The sequence below is a fragment of the Eurosta solidaginis genome, chromosome 2, assembly GCF_040869045.1.
Source record: "Eurosta solidaginis isolate ZX-2024a chromosome 2, ASM4086904v1, whole genome shotgun sequence".
Lineage (NCBI taxonomy): Eukaryota > Metazoa > Arthropoda > Insecta > Diptera > Tephritidae > Eurosta > Eurosta solidaginis.
In genome coordinates this window covers 173,777,470-173,793,502 of record NC_090320.1, presented here as the reverse complement: position 1 = coordinate 173,793,502, position 16,033 = coordinate 173,777,470, and the positions used below count along the sequence as shown (strand labels likewise).

Below are 16,033 nucleotides of genomic sequence, written 5' to 3'. Positions count from 1 at the left end.
CGTCGCGGAGACCAGCACATCTAGGAAAGTGGCACCACCCAAGGCAGGAGCTGCATTGGGCGGATGACGCAAACCTATATATTCTGTGCTGGCAAACGGTGCAAACGGAGGTAGGGACTAAGAGTCTGTGTCCCTGACCTGCACGATTGCTGTCGGAAACGAGGGGGGGGGGGGCGGAGAAGACGGGGCAGGGGCTGATGCTCAGCATTGCTACCGACTCTACTATAAAGGTAGTAGTTATGAGTGGTAGCAGCTGTTTGAGTTGTTGGCGCCGTGGGGCGCGAGCAGCAGCGGGTACTTGTTGTGGCTTGCTGAGCAGCGGGGCTGCTGGAAGGTAGTGGGGGCGCTTAGGAGTAGAGTACGGGCGTGAACAGCAAGGAGGCACAACAGATTTATAAAAGTTACGTGGACGTCGGGTTTTGGGATCAAGCCCAGAACAACCTGTCCGATGCAACCATCCCTTGCACGAGACACACTGAACAGAGTATGACCGTCCTAAAAAGATTCTTTTCCGGCAGATGCAGCAAAACCATTTCTCAGGACCGGGGTCAGGAGACGGACCCGGATTGGATTCGATGCCTTCCCGGAGTAAGAGAATATGGAGCAGTCCTGCTGCAAGGAGCTGCTGGGAGGATGACAATTTGTGGGAGGGACGCAACAAATTAAATGGGGTCACACTGAAATGACAGTCCTTGGTCGGGAAAAATCCCGAGTCGCTCCGGTACATGGAACCGACTGCCTTGGGAAGCAAGGAAAAACAAACACAAGCAGTATAGCCTAGTGGTTAAGGCAACTGCCGTATCACCGTGTGATTCGCGGTTCGAATCTCGTGGAAACCTTTGATAACATTACGAAATTGCCTGATGATGATTACGTGGCGGTTTTCGAAATCCCATCGCAATATGCCAATAAATGTTTCTTTCTTTTTTTCAGTTTCTCTTAGAAAAACATAATAATTGAATATTCGTTTATTATAAGCCGGTGTTAAGCTCATGAATTCTTAATAATAAGTTTAAGTTTATATTGCGGGTGAAAGTGCAAACCCGCATATAATTTTTTTAAACTTTATTTAAAGAGTATTTTTTGTTATATTAAACCAATTCCCACCATGCTCTATTCCTTTAAATACCCCATTAATCTATTTCCAAGCTGTGATGAGCACAAATATGTAAAGCTCAATAGTAAGAACCTCATATTTCTGTTCGCCAATGTTAGCGATGTTGGCTATTTAAGAAACATCCCAGCAGACCAAATGCTATCAAATGATACCTCATATGAACGGTTTAAGACATTTAACCAGATAAAGGTCTCGCAAACGCATCTGAAAAATATAACAATATAATACATATATACGTTGTTCAGTTTGTGATATAATTTTTTTTTTATAAAACTCATGTTTCCACTGGTGTGGATCAAATGTTGTAAAACCTTCAATCAACCCAAAAATATAAAATTTCACCTTCAACTGCGTTTTTAAAACCTTTTTTTTCTTAAAGTAAAGTGGTCATTTAACTATTTCAATTAGGTTGAAACAGCTTGTTTTAAAAACCTGTCAAACAATTTCTGATTTACTATTCCAATGATAAAGAAGAAAAATAACTACCTTAACTCATCCCCTGACTAAAGCAGGAACCTTGTCGTTGGTGTGAGGGCTTAACCGAACTTCACAGCGCCCGACTATGTGGCTGAGCGGTTTAGGGCCTGCATTTACGCCGTTTCGCTTCATAGGAGGGCGGCGGGATGGCGGTGACCAAGAACTGCCAACCTCCTTATCCAGGGTGTTATTTGCAGCCAAAGGGGAATTTTCGGCTGTATATGAACGGAGCTTTCCCGCCTCTGGAATTAATGACGGCCTTACCACAGCAAAGGGCGCAGTTGTAGGAGACGGTTTTTATCTACATTTTTAACATTAGACCACTTAGCCCGCCTTGACGGGCAGGTGGTCTTACGATCCAGATGAACTCAAAAACTTTAAAACAAAGTAAAGGTGAGAAGGAAAAGGCGGTCAATCCGCAAGCCCGGAAAAAGGAAATCGCTTTCAGCGATGATTCGGATGCGGATGATAGTGGCAGTCAGTGCGCTCAGTAAAAGAGCGGTATACTAGCCCGGACAAAACTAACGTTAGAACGAGAACAACGAGATAGGGAGCTTAAGGGAACCGTTTTTTTTTATTTTTTATATCGAACAACGATGAGAGCGATCGCTTGGCATGGCCCCGTGAGACAGTGAAAGAATGTCGGAGAAAGTTCACTGACGAAAACTTTGCTGCGAGCAATCCTCAATTTTGAAAATGCATCGAAGAGCAAGACGCCCCGAGAAGCAAAAGGCAGCAATCACAACATGAACCTCACAAGCCTGCTTTTTAGAGGCAGAATCGGGAAGGGCAGCGGACCTCCACACTCTTAAAACAGTGGAAAAAATCCATTGCTTCAGCGCAATGGCGGAGAATTAGAAGAGAGACAAGCAGCTCAATGGCGCTGCGAGTCTTACAGATTAACTTCTAACACAGTAAAGTGGCATCGATCGAGCTTCTCCTGACTCTTGAGGAGGGCTCGTTTATGTGGCGCTGACACAGGAGCCATGACTCTCATCTGGAGGAATGATATCTGGACTCAGCGCTCGCAGATTCAGCGTTTATTACCAAAGAGGGAAATCAGGATTAGAACTGCAGTCATGGTAAGTATACACGTATACTCGTGTATGCTTTCTAACTTCAGCACCGAAGATCTAGCGGTGGTCGCAATAGAGGGGAAGAAGGAGACGACCCATATCCTGGTATCCTGCTACATGGCACATAACGTATAAGCCCCACCAGATGAGTTCAAAAGTTGGTTTATCAAGAAGCTTGTAGAGGACAGCTTGTCACAGGCACAGAAGTAAATGCCGCACCACAGCGTTATGGTTGAGGTCAGGCCAAGGGGGTCACTGCCGGCGAAAAGTGAACGACATATTAATTTAGGATAGTTGCGAATATTCAAACAAGCAGCCCCTGACCAAAAGCGGCTTGGGAGGAGGGTTTGGCATCCACAACCCACGTTGAGACTGCACATTCAGCAAGGAAAAAAGCTTAATTCTTAATTATTAAGAAAGCTTATATTTGATAGTATATTACGACTGAGCCCAGTAAGGTCATAATTAAGGTATACTGGAATAACGATTTGGATATGTTTGCTAAGGGTTGGCGAGTGTGACATTCGGAAATCTTAGCACAAGACTTGACACCCCGTCAAAACGACTTTCCGGCTAATGTGACATTCATTTCCGTCCCGTTAAAACTTTGGCAGGCCTTGGGGTACGTTCGAAGTCCATCATCATTAAGTTGGTAGTGCAGGTGCGGTTAAGATTCTCCCAATTAACGCTGACCTGGCTCTGAACGCAGTTTTCATGAGGGACTGCATCAACCTACACGTGGTCTACCTGACTGTACATTCGGACTAAGATAGCGGCCTCAAGTGGGGACCCAATCATATTACATTAAGGGACTTAAAGAAGAAATAATTGCCAATGATACCGCTAGGGATAGAAGTTCGTCACCCTCAGGAAGGAGACCGAAAAAAATTCGACAAGGGAAAACCAAGTAGCTAAGCCCACGATCCCAGCCAAGGGCGATACGCCACAATATGACGGGAATCACAAGCGAGTTAAATAGCAGTCGGGATAGTGGCTGGTAGCCAAACCCAAAAAGACCAATAGGAAGAAAATGATTAAAGCCAGGCCAGATGCAATCATAATTTCTGGAGATGCAAGCAGAGATTGAAGCAGTTCTAAAGGATACAGCGAAGGTCACAGCAAAGTCTCAAACGGTCACACTGCAGCTAAAAGACCTCGATGAAACTACAACGCCCGATGAGATTTGTGATGCGAGGCATCAGCAATGCAGGATATAATGGCCTGATCCAACGGCCATGAAAAGTATACGTACAGGGTACAGCGGTACAAAATCGGCACCTGTAAGCCTTACAGCGGATGATGCCAAAGGAAATGCGGTCAGGAGGGCCATAAGGCAGCGAACTGCTCAAACGTACCGAAATGGGCGTTATGTGGGCGATAACATTCGGCTGGTAGATTTAGATTTAGATGCTCACAACGGAAAGGAAGGAGCCAGATTGACCTATGAGATTGTTGCAACTCAATTTAAAACACTGTGAAGTTCAAGACCTCTTATCCCAAACTAGCCGTACATAAATAAGCAGGAACAAGGGTGGGTCGTGGACTCGGCTGGGAAAACTTCAATTTGGATACCAGGAAAACTTCCACACGGAAAGATGGCACCGAGAGTGGCTGGATTCACGTCTGCAAAAATCAAAGGAATATATTTTTTTAGTTGATATGCACCTCCGAGCATGACTAGTTGACCGAGTTTGAGAACACAATTCTTGGGATGACCATAGAAGCAAAGGGTAAACACCCGCTTATAATATGTCGGCACTTCAATGAATGGTGAACTGTATGGGGTAGTAGTAGAACTAACGATAGAAGTGGAGTTTTCTCGAAAGCCTTACACAAGGCAGGAACTTCTAAATGAGCCAGGATATATACATTTGACACTGGCAGTAGACGTTCCACTATAGATCTCATATTTGCTAGTAGCGAAATAGCGAGGCGATCCAGCTGGTCATAAATCATTAAGTACGGCGTGTGATGCTACCTTGCCCAGAAGTCGCCCCAAAGGAAATCGGACTCCTGTATACTGGTGGAACGACGAAATAGCGGAGGAGCATAGAAAATGCCACAAGGTACGACGAAGGGCACAGGGAGAACGTTCATCACCACGATATGATGAACTAAATAGTAGATACAAAACCCAAAGAACAGCGCTAAAAATGCTACAAGAGCCAGAGAACTTGCATCAAGGATCTGATAGACAGTGCGGATCTTGATCCTAGGGGTTTGGCTTAAAGAACGGTGATGGTGAAAATTAAAGGGCGGAAATCAAAGCAGCCTACATACCCGATACTAATGAGAAGAATCGTAGAAACTCTTTTTCCGACCTGGACCTATCAAAGTGAGGACCTCGAAGGTATGGAAATCCCAGAAAAAACAGAGCAGGAGGCACTGGATGCAACACAAAGAGTTGCGGATAATAAGTCTCCTGGACCGGATGAAGTGCCAAATATAGCCCTTAAATCAGCGATAAGGTCTAGAACATCAGTATTTACGGATCTCTTCAGGGCTTGTATCCAAGAAGGCGCCTTTCCTCGATCAAAGAAACGTCAAAGACTGGTTCTTTTGCTGAAACCTGGTAATATGCCCGACAAGCCATCTTCATACAGGCCACTTTGTATGTTGGATTCAATAGGAAAGAGTCTCGAACGTATTACACTGGTCGACGGCCAAAATTTACCAGAGACGCCGTTATGAAATTCGTACGTAAAACCACCCCCTGATTTCGAAAATCGAGTTAATTTTTGATTCTATGGTACCGTTTTTGAGATATTTGCAATTTACCGTTATTCGAAAAAACCAAAAAGATGGCTCCCTTTAATTACGTATATCTCACGAACGGGTCAAGCAATGCATCATACATTGTTTTTTGCTCAACCATATAGTTTTCGAGATATTAGCTCATCATTTCAGATTTTTCTTTTTTTTATGAAAAATATGAAAAAAATTACTTTTTGCGAGGGCAGCATTCCAAAACCACAACTTTTTTTCCAAATATTTTTTATTTACGTAAAGCTCTGTTTAATTAGAAGAAATATCATCGAAGAAAATCGATGCAAAACTACGTAAGTTATAAGCGATCAAATAAAAATACCCAGGTTGCGCAACTTTAATGTATGTATACATACATATATTAAAGGTATAAAGTGCAAATGGGATATTATCCGGATAAACGAATAACACCATAACAATGATAATACTTTTTCTTTAAATAAATCAAATAGTACTTTTAATACTCGAATTGTTTTATAGTAGGTAGAGTGGTTGCATCGAAAGGAAGAGTGGTTGGGTTCGAAAGCTGTTGTAGGCATGTAGTTATAAACATGTATTTCCGTCACTTATGGGTAAGTATGCAGGTAGATTTTCAAAATTATAAGACACAGAAAATTTTTAAAGCCTACATCTAAAGCAGGTAGTATTTTCTTTTCCCGGCTTCGTATAAAAAGGAACCTTTCTGTCTAGGTAAGATTTGATTTTTTAAATTTTATTCTTGTTCCGAGTGTAAATATGAGTTAATGCGCCTTGAAATTTCATAACATCTGCAAGGCTCGCCGGAGATAGTTCAGTTCATAAGTCAAATTTCAAAACCGTGATTTAGTAAAAAAAATAAAATGAGTAAAAGGACGCGAGAATTTGAGTGTAATAACAATCCAGATATGTTCTGTTTCATGTGTGGCCAATATACTATCATAAGGCGACGACGAGTGTTCTCAGATCATATCAAAACTTTATACTCCAAGTATTTTGGTATTGAGCCTAAAAATGCTGAAAAACCATGGACACCGAACACTTTGTGTACATCGTGTCGAGTAGAATTGATTCTGTCGGAATCCGGACAACAAATAAAATTTGATACACCAATGATATGGAGAGAACCTACTTGCCATTCAATAGAGTGCTATATTTGTCAAACAAAAGTACTTGGCGTTGGAAGATCAAGAAGAGTAACCTATGCCAGCGTACCTACAGTGACATTACCAGTACTACATTCAACGGCAGTTGCGGATCCAGTTCCATTGTCAACAGTAACATCTGAGTGCGGGGAATCAAGTTGTACTGAATTTCGCATGGGAAAGGAGAGAAACGTTCTATCACAAGCACAAATTAATGATTGGATAAGAGATTTGGAACTATCCGAGGAAAAGGCCGAGATCCACACTTCTCGTATGCAACAATTTAAATTTGTATCATCCGATGTTAAGGTGATATATTGTAGAACTCGTCACGAACCATTTTCCAAACACTATACCAAGAAAGACAGTAAATGCTACTGCAACGACATTCCTGGTTTATTCAAAGAGTTTGGTCAAACATATTATTCAAAAGAGTGGCGATTGTTCATAGACAGCAATAAACTGAGTTTAAATGCTGTATTATTGCATATTGGTAACAAAAAGCCTTCTATCCCGCTAGCACATGCAGTAAATACAAATAAAACCTACGAGGAAATGCAAAAACTACTAAAATTTATCAAATATGAAGAGCATGATTGGAAAATATGTTCTGATCTCAAAGTCGTTGCCATGCTATGCGGTCTACAAAGTGGCTACACCAAGCACTGCTGCTTCCTCTGCAAGTGGGATAGCCGAGCTCGTAAGGACCACTACGTCAGAAAGGATTGGCCGGAAAGAGTCGAGTTTACCGTTGGTGTGGATAACATCAAATACACCCCTCTTGTCAAGAAAGAGAAAATCATACTTCCACCCTTACACATCAAGCTCGGTCTCATTAAAAACTTTGTTAAGGCTTTGGACAAAGAAGGCGAAGCATTCGACTATTTGAAAAAAATTTGTCCAGATATTTCTCAAGCCAAGATAAAGGAAGGTATTTTTGTCGGACCACAAATAAAAAAGTTGATCAACAATAATCAATTCAAAGGACTACTCTCATCAGTTGAGGCAGCAGCGTGGGAATCCTTTGAAAACGTCGTTGCTTCTTTTCTCGGTAGACACAAAAGCCCTAACTACGAGCAGATAGTGAACGACTTAATCAATAATTATGCGAAAATGGGTAAATATTAAAGGCTTATTAAAATTAATTTCCCAAAATTCTATAACTTGTTTACCTAACTAATATTTTCTTTCCAGGCGTAAATATGTCGTTAAAAATTCACTTTCTGCACTCACATTTGAGCTTTTTTCCGGCAAATCTTGGCGACGAAAGTGACGAACATGGTGAAAGGTTTCATCAGCAAATGAAATTAATTGAAAATCGATATCAAGGATTCTGGGACGTCGCAATGATGGGTGATTACTGCTGGTTTCTCATAAGAGAAACCGATCCTAAACTGAATAAGCGTCAAAGTCGAACACATAATTATTTCGACTACATAGTAAAATAAAATTAAGATAAAGATTGGTAGAATATAGTACAAACATAAATAAATTAAAAAAAAAAGTTTAAAATATGGGTAATTTTATTCATAAATTGAACTTTTAACTAAATAGAAACAGAGCATAGCTAGATATTTCACTCTTCTTTATACCATACATACGTTTTGAGGTATACGTTGAAATTGCGCAACCTGGGTATTTTTATTTGATCGCTTATAACTTACACTTTTGCATCAATTTTCTTCTATGATAGCTTATCTTTTTTCTAATTAAACAGAGCTTTACGTAAATAAAAAATATTTGGAAAAAAAGTTGTGGTTTTGGAATGCTGCCCTCGCAAAAAGTAATTTTTTTCATATTTTTTCATAAAAAAAAAAACAAAAATCTGAAATGATGAGCTAATATCTCGAAAACTGTATGGTTGAGCAAAAAACAATGTATGATGCATTTATAGCAAATTTTATCGTCTTTTCGATTCTGTAAACTTATTTGCAATTGCTTGACCCTTTCGTGAGATATACGTAATTAAAGGAGCCATCTTTTTGGTTTTTTCGAATAACGGTCAATTGCAAATATCTCAAAAACGGTACCATAGAATCAAAAATGAACTCAATTTTCAAAATCAGGGGGTGATTTTATATACGAATTTCATAACGGCGTTTCTGGTAAAGAAAAAAAGTTGAAATTCGTGGTGCAGTGTTATTAGTGAGCGTCTGCAGCAGACCCTGGAAAGCCCAGGTTGCTTCTCAAATAGTTTGGATTTCGAAAACCGAGATCCACGATAGATGCAATACAAACAGTTGTCAATATAGCCAGCGGAGCCATAACCGTAGGCCAAAGTAAAAGGAAGCTCTGTGCACTGATAACTTTAGATATTAGAAAGGCGTTTAACATCGCGAACTGGGTGCAGATAATGACAGCGCTACGAAACTTTGGCACACCTGCTTACCTGCTCCGAATAATTGGTAGCTATTTAAGCGACAGAGTACTCTTTTTTTTATACGGATGAGGGACCAAGAAAGCACAACATCCCTCGGTGTCCTTCGGGGATCTGTTCTAGGTCCAACTCTTTGGAATGCGATGTATGATGGTGTGCTACAAATCGACCTTCCCGGAGGCATGGAAGTTGTTGGCTATACAGATGATATTGTCGTAGTAGCAGTGGCCAAGAAACTTGATCTGCTCCAAGCATTATGTATTGACGACGTGGAAAGAATAAAGGAATGGCTGACGAACATGGAGCTGGAGATGGCTAGCAATACGGCAGAAGTGGTTTTGGTGAGCTCAAAGCGGACTGTGGATGAGTTAGTCTTAACCATAGGAGATCATGAAATAAATTCAAAGCCTTCCCTGAAATATCTAGGAGTAATCACTGACTCAAAACTAGCTTTTAAGGAGCACTTCAGGGCGGTGGGGGAGAAAGTTTCTAGAGTTAGGGGAGCCCTAACGCGAATAATGCCCAACATCGGCGGCCAAGGCGAAGCCATCCGCCAGCTATCCAACATAAACAGCTCTATAATATTATGTGCATCACCAGTATGGCACGGATCTAAAATGGTCCACCAAAAAGAAATACTAGCAGCCTACCGCATTACTGCTATACGAATAGTATGTGCTTATCGGACAGTGTCCGACGACGCGATCCATGTTTTATCCAAGAAAATCCCCGTAGATCTACTATCAAGTGAAATGGCCGATCTGTATGGCATTGGAATTAGCCGACCATCTGAAGATGCTAAGAAAGGTGCAAGGTAGCGAACAATAGTTAGGTGGCAAGAACGGTGTAAAGTATCGAGAAAAAGGCGCTGGACCTTCATGCTTGTTCGGAATATAGCGGAATGGTACGAGTGAAAACACGGCGAATTAAATTACCACCTCACGCATATATTGATCGGACACCGTGGCTTCAAGGAATATCTACATAAGCGTGGGATAGAGGAGGATCCTTTCTGTCCACACTGTCCCTCCGAATTGGAAAGCGATGAACATGTAATGTTTCTCTGCCCTCGTTTTACGTCAAACGACTCTCTGTATACAGAGTTTTTGGAGAGGATTATTACATTAGGGATTTAGTTTCACGAATGTGCGGACAAATAGATTGTTGGACTGCTGTGAGCAATATGGCCTTTATAGTTATAACGAAATTGATACATACTGAAAGGGAGCGGAGAGAAATGCGCATACGAAGTAGTGGCGACTAAATCGACTCCCCCCCCCCCCCCCCACCCCCGGGTGACGTTATGCCCAACGGCGGTCCCACGGGGTGCGGACACATGAACAGGATTAGCCTGGTTTAATTGGGCCACTTCAGGGTAGTGCGCTACCCCAACGTCCAATAATAAAAAAGCCTATACTATCCTAGGGTTCATAAGACGGTTAAAAAACGATGTTCTGACTAATCTATTATACATGTCTAATCATATTTCATTATTCCACTAGTTTAAAAAAAATTGCCAGTATATTTCTGTAGCTCCATGAAACTTTTAGCGTCTACGAATGTGTTATGGAGTTATAACACAATGACAAGAACCAGAAATATTTTTATAGTGACAAGGCATTGCTAATACACCTTATAATCCTAGCAGAGAGATAATTACGTCCAGTAGAAATTTCTATCGAAATACGATATCTCCGAAGTAGCCTTTATCAGTACCTCTAGCAGGAAAACAGTTAGAAAAGCGGAAAAGGATTTTTTAAAATATGAGTTGGAACGCTTATACTCGAAGAAGGATGAGATAAATGCCGAGTTATTATCTATCCATTTAAGATTGGCAGAACAAGTGCCTACGACTGCATTAATGGAATGTTTCGACCGCATTAAGACAGAGGTCGATCAGGAACTACAACAAAAATACAGGTCGCTGAACCGAAAATTGGACAAGCTGGCAGGACGACGAGAGGGTAACCAAAACCAAAACACCCACCAGTTTCATGACAAGTTCGTTAACCTCACAACAGTGGCCATTACCAAGAAAGAGGAACAACTTCTCGAAAAGGGCCTGAAGCACAATATCATGGACCAGAATACAGTAAGAAAAACGGAGCAAGCGATTGTAGATGCGGAGATCGCAATATCATTGATACCACAGGAAGAAGAGGAGCACGCAAGACACATGTGCAGGGAAATCATAAAAAAGGTGGTGGAAGCACAGGAAGTACAAAAATCGAATACAGAGGAGAAAACAATAAAGAATCTACGGCATAAACTAAGGAAAAACAATATTGTCACAACGAAAGCGGACAAAGGAAGCACCACTGTGCTAATCGAAAAAGAGCAATATATATCCAAAACGGAGGATCTCATAGAGGAAATGAAATGTCGTAGAATGAGAGAGGATCCCACAGATGAATACCAAAAACAAATCAAAGTTGCTATAAAAAATGCAACCAATATAGTAGATGCTAACATGCACATAGATTGGTCCAAATGAACCCTTCGGTGCCTCCACTGGTTGCGCTACAAAAAATCCACAAGCCGGACACGCCAATGAGGCCCATCATTAATTTTAAATCGGCACCATGTTACAAACTGTCCAAATATTTAAAAACGATATTGATAGATACTCTGGAGCTAAGGAACGAATATGCAATAGCTAACACAAAAGAACTAATAGAGAGACTCGAGACCGTAGAGCTAAAAAGAAACAGCAAATTGGTATATTTTGACATAAAAGATTTATACCCATCTATACCACTATCGGAGACTTTGGACATAGTTAGCTCAACAATAGTTCATAACACAAAAAACAAAGTGAAAAGTATGCAAATCACAAATACGTTAAGAACCACTTTACGTCAAAACTATTTTCAATTCAACAATAAAATATATAGACAAACAAACGGTCTTGGAATGGGAAGCCCCACATCAGCAATTCTTATGGAAGTGTTCATGCAAAATCTGGAAGAAAAGTACATACAGGAGCTGAAGTCCAAATTAGGCGTGTCATTTTATGCTAGATACGTGGATGACATAATATGCGTTTTAACTACTAATAACGAAGAGCTTGTACTGGAGTACCTCAACAAGCAGCACCGAAATATAAAATTTACAATGGAAACCGAAAAAGACGGAGGAATCAACTATCCAGACCTCACGATAAATATTGATAAAGAAGCCAAAAGATTTAACTATGGCATATATAGAAAGTCAACGGCCACCGACACAATAATACACAATACCTCAAATCACCCTCAACAGCATAAAAATGCAGCATTAAGGTACTTGGTACATAGACTTGAAAGAACACCTCTTACACAAGAGGCATATAAGAGAGAACTTGAGATCATATATAATATTGCTGCAAACAACGGATATAAAAAAGCACTAGTAGATAAGCTCAGAAGGACAAATGGAGAACCAAAAAGAAATAATGAAAAGGAAAATAATAGCTGGACGACTATGACATATACTGGAAAAGCAACATATAAATTGGCAAACTTCTTTAAAAAATACAACATTAACACAGCATTCAAAACAACGAACAATCTATGGCGAAAACTAAGAACTAACATTAACTCAGAGGATCCGTTTAGCAGCCACGGCGTATACAAGCTTACCTGCGGATGCCAGCATAGTTACATAGGACAAACAGGACGGCAAATAAGAACGATGTTCAGAGAACATATTAGAGATTACAACAAAAAAATACGGAATCCAAACATTATTCCCGAGTCTAACTTCGCGAATCACATGGTCGAGAATGAATGTTCCCCAGCAAACATCAATAAAACAGTTAGGGTTCTTCACATACAGGAAAAGGGCCGACGTCTCAACGTACTCGAAAACATCACACAGGTACAACAAACAAACACACAACAAGAAATAAACACAAAACAATTAACACGCCAAAACAAAAAACCGACAAAGAAGGTCAAACGACTAAAATCACAGATTTCTACCTACCCCAGTCAGCCACACAAATCGATTAGTAAACCACCCTCGGTTCTGAATGAACACACAGCACATACACATAACTTAATATGCACAAGCATCAATTTGACAATACCTGCTCATATACCTACGAACTATAAATACAGGACAAACGACAGCAACAGATCAGAACGAAAATCGACACTGATGATGCCACAACGCCGAAACCGGTTTGTATCAAAACCAAATTTGACAAGGGATGACGGAAAATCGTTCCAATATACATCATTTATCAGTACCCTTGTATAAGAAAGATTGAAAATAGTACATATAACAATATACAGATGTGTACATAAAACACAATTTCCGAACCTGATAAGAACTTAACCGCTCTGTTGAACAATATTCTATAAAAGCATGCAATCACTGGCGTATTCTGATGACATTGATATCATAGGCCTGAACAACCTCGCCGTACATGGTTTGATGGTGAATGAGGACAAAACGAAGTACCTGTTGCAATCGAGCAGAGAGTCAGCGCATTTGCACTTTGGCAACCACGCTATTGTTGGTAAACAATTTCGAAATAGTAAAACTTCGTTTATTTGTGAACCAGCATTAACATAAACAATAACATCTGTTCTGAAATCCAGCGGATAATCACTCTTGCCAATAAATGTTACTTTGGACTAGGTAGGCAACTGAAAAGCAAAGTTCTCTCTCGGCAAACGAAAATCATGCTCCCTCTACAAGTCTTTTATCGTACCCGTCCTGCTGTATGGGGCAGAAGCATGGACATATTGTTATTCCAACTCTTCCTTTTTACCTTTTATTCCTACTTTTCCTGAAACCATTACCCTTATCCTTACCTTTTTCCCTCCCTTTCTCCATCTTTATCTAGTTATCTTTACTTTTCCGACTGCCCTCCAGCTTCCTATACTTTTCCTTCACCATTTCTTCGTGTTTCTTTTAGCTTTTCTAGCAAATACTACCAAAATGCTCTCTGCCTACTTTAAAATTCTTTACCGGATTATGAGGCCGTCAAATTTTTGTTGTGTAGTCTGAACTTCACCTGTCTGTTTTATTACATCTCGGACCAAAGTGACAACAATGATTATGAAATAAATTCATACATATATACATATGTGTTGGCTTACGTACGTCGGTGTCGCCTCTCGCTACATTTTCGATTTCTTCCAAACGACGCACAAATATTTCATTTAGCTGCCCATTGAGCTTCGCTGCATCACCGCAAATCTCAGGTTCGGTTTGATTTTGAAAGGGTCGTTGTTTTAAATGTTTGACATCGTGCTGTGGAGATTTTTTTGGAGGGGACTTATTCTTACTATCCGCAAAATTCAATTTTTCGACTCTCTCGGGTTTCACCTGGCATTTCTTAGCGGATGAGCTACTTGTTGAATGTGGCTGCTCCATCCATGAATTCATTTTAGAAAGGTGCAAATTATGGGTTTGATTCGATGGGTCTAATATTTGTGAAGGTAACGACGACTTGGACACAATTGAGGTTTTACTAGTGATATGGCTTGGAACTACAATATTGAGAGCTGTTGGAGTACTTGTTGTGGTGTCGTCGGTTATACCATATGCATCTGAAGTAGAAAACAAGCGAAACTGGTGGTTACGCGAACGACCACGAACTTGTTGGCATTGTTCTTCGTGATTTGATAAGGTACTGTTTCTGAGTGTCGTACTAATGTTTGGATTATTACAAGGATTTTGACTCATTTCGAAAAATTTCGCTCAATATTTTGTTCTCTTCTAGTTTTTTGGCTTAGTTTTTGATAATCTAACTTTTTATGTTAAAAGGCATCCAAACAAATATTTTATTCTCTTTTATTTATGTGAATGTTTTTTTTTTTTTTTTAATATTATTAATCTCTTCTGACACTCTACTCCAAGTGATCATGATGCAATAAAACCAGACAGGTGAAGTCAATATTATACACATTTTGAATTCATACAAGTGAAAAATCTTTCTATTCCTCCATTGCCATACCTACCTGTTAAATAATAGTTCACAGCATTGTGGATTCATGCAAGTGGGCATTCATACATGTGGCGAATGTTCGATAAAAACGTTCACAATAGTAAACAGCCTCGATCACCTGTTTAATCGCTGTACGATTACTTAAATCATTTGCTCAATAGTCTTTTTCAAACATTTTTGTAGACGACTGGTACATTGCATTGTTTACATATTTTAAAATGGTCGCTTACCTGGCTGCTCACATTTAATCTATTAACTAGATTTTAGGGTGGAGCCCTGTGTAGAAGTCCACGAAAGTGGGGAAAGCTTCTGACCGCCGTTCACCTGGGAATGACCAGAGCCATTCTTTTGCATGCGGTTCAAGCAGCTCACTACTGCCGGCCGCTTGCGGCCAAGTATCCTCTGGGTAGCCGCTAAACATCCGTTTAGCGGTGAGCTAATGTGAGAAGGCGACAACCTGGTTAGGCCACTCTGACATAATCGGTTTAAGGGCTAGCCGTGGGAGATCTCATCGGCAGCGTCTGTACATCTCTAGGTGCGGCTGCAAGCGGGCGTCTGTCTTGGAGCAAGCGGCTCGCTATATAAACGTGCAAGTAATATTTATACCCCCGCTGAGCGGGTTGTGCGCTGGGCTTGGGACCCGCCACGTAAAACCATACTCCAATGAAATATAACAACAAGCCTCGGATAAATACACTCTCTATTGATGACGACCATGGCAAACGTTTGAAGGACAATGAATTGAGGGCGTGCACCTGGAACGTCCGCTTTCTGAATGGGATTGGTGCAGATGCCCGGCTGGTTGATGTCCTCGTCAAAACAAAATCTGACATCACCGCCATACAAGAAATGCGTTGGACGAAGCAAGGAAGAAAGAAGATCAAAAATTGTGACATCTATTAGAGTGGCCATACGAATAAGCGCAGTTTCGGTTTAGGATTCGTGGTGGGAGACAGACTTTGTGGCCAAGTACTGGCGCTCACGCCTGTGGACGAGCGTCTCGCCGCTATCCGAATAAAAGCAAAATTTTTTAATATATCATCTGCGCCCATGCGCTAACAGAGGAGAAAGACGATGAGGTGGGATTCAAGGGGTTGTGTAGCGCAATATATAGCTTCTCCAACCCAATTGTCAACCTCACCTTCGAGCGGCGAATCC

General features: G+C 40.8%; 1 protein-coding gene across 5 annotated transcripts in view; it reads right to left on the bottom strand.

The window, feature by feature from the left end:
• The window catches only part of LOC137240338 (uncharacterized), a 175,701-nt gene extending 160,960 nt beyond the window's left edge, over nucleotides 1-14,741 (bottom strand). For all 5 annotated transcript variants that reach the window (XR_010949701.1, XR_010949700.1, XM_067766444.1 and 2 more), the window contains exon 1: nucleotides 14,029-14,741. Coding sequence is in view for 3 of the 5 variants with exons in the window: in XM_067766444.1 (XP_067622545.1) it covers nucleotides 14,029-14,613 (585 nt within the window). In the remaining 2 variants the exon portion in view is untranslated. The remainder of the gene's footprint in view (nucleotides 1-14,028) is intronic.
• Nucleotides 14,742-16,033: the final 1,292 nt, after the last annotated feature.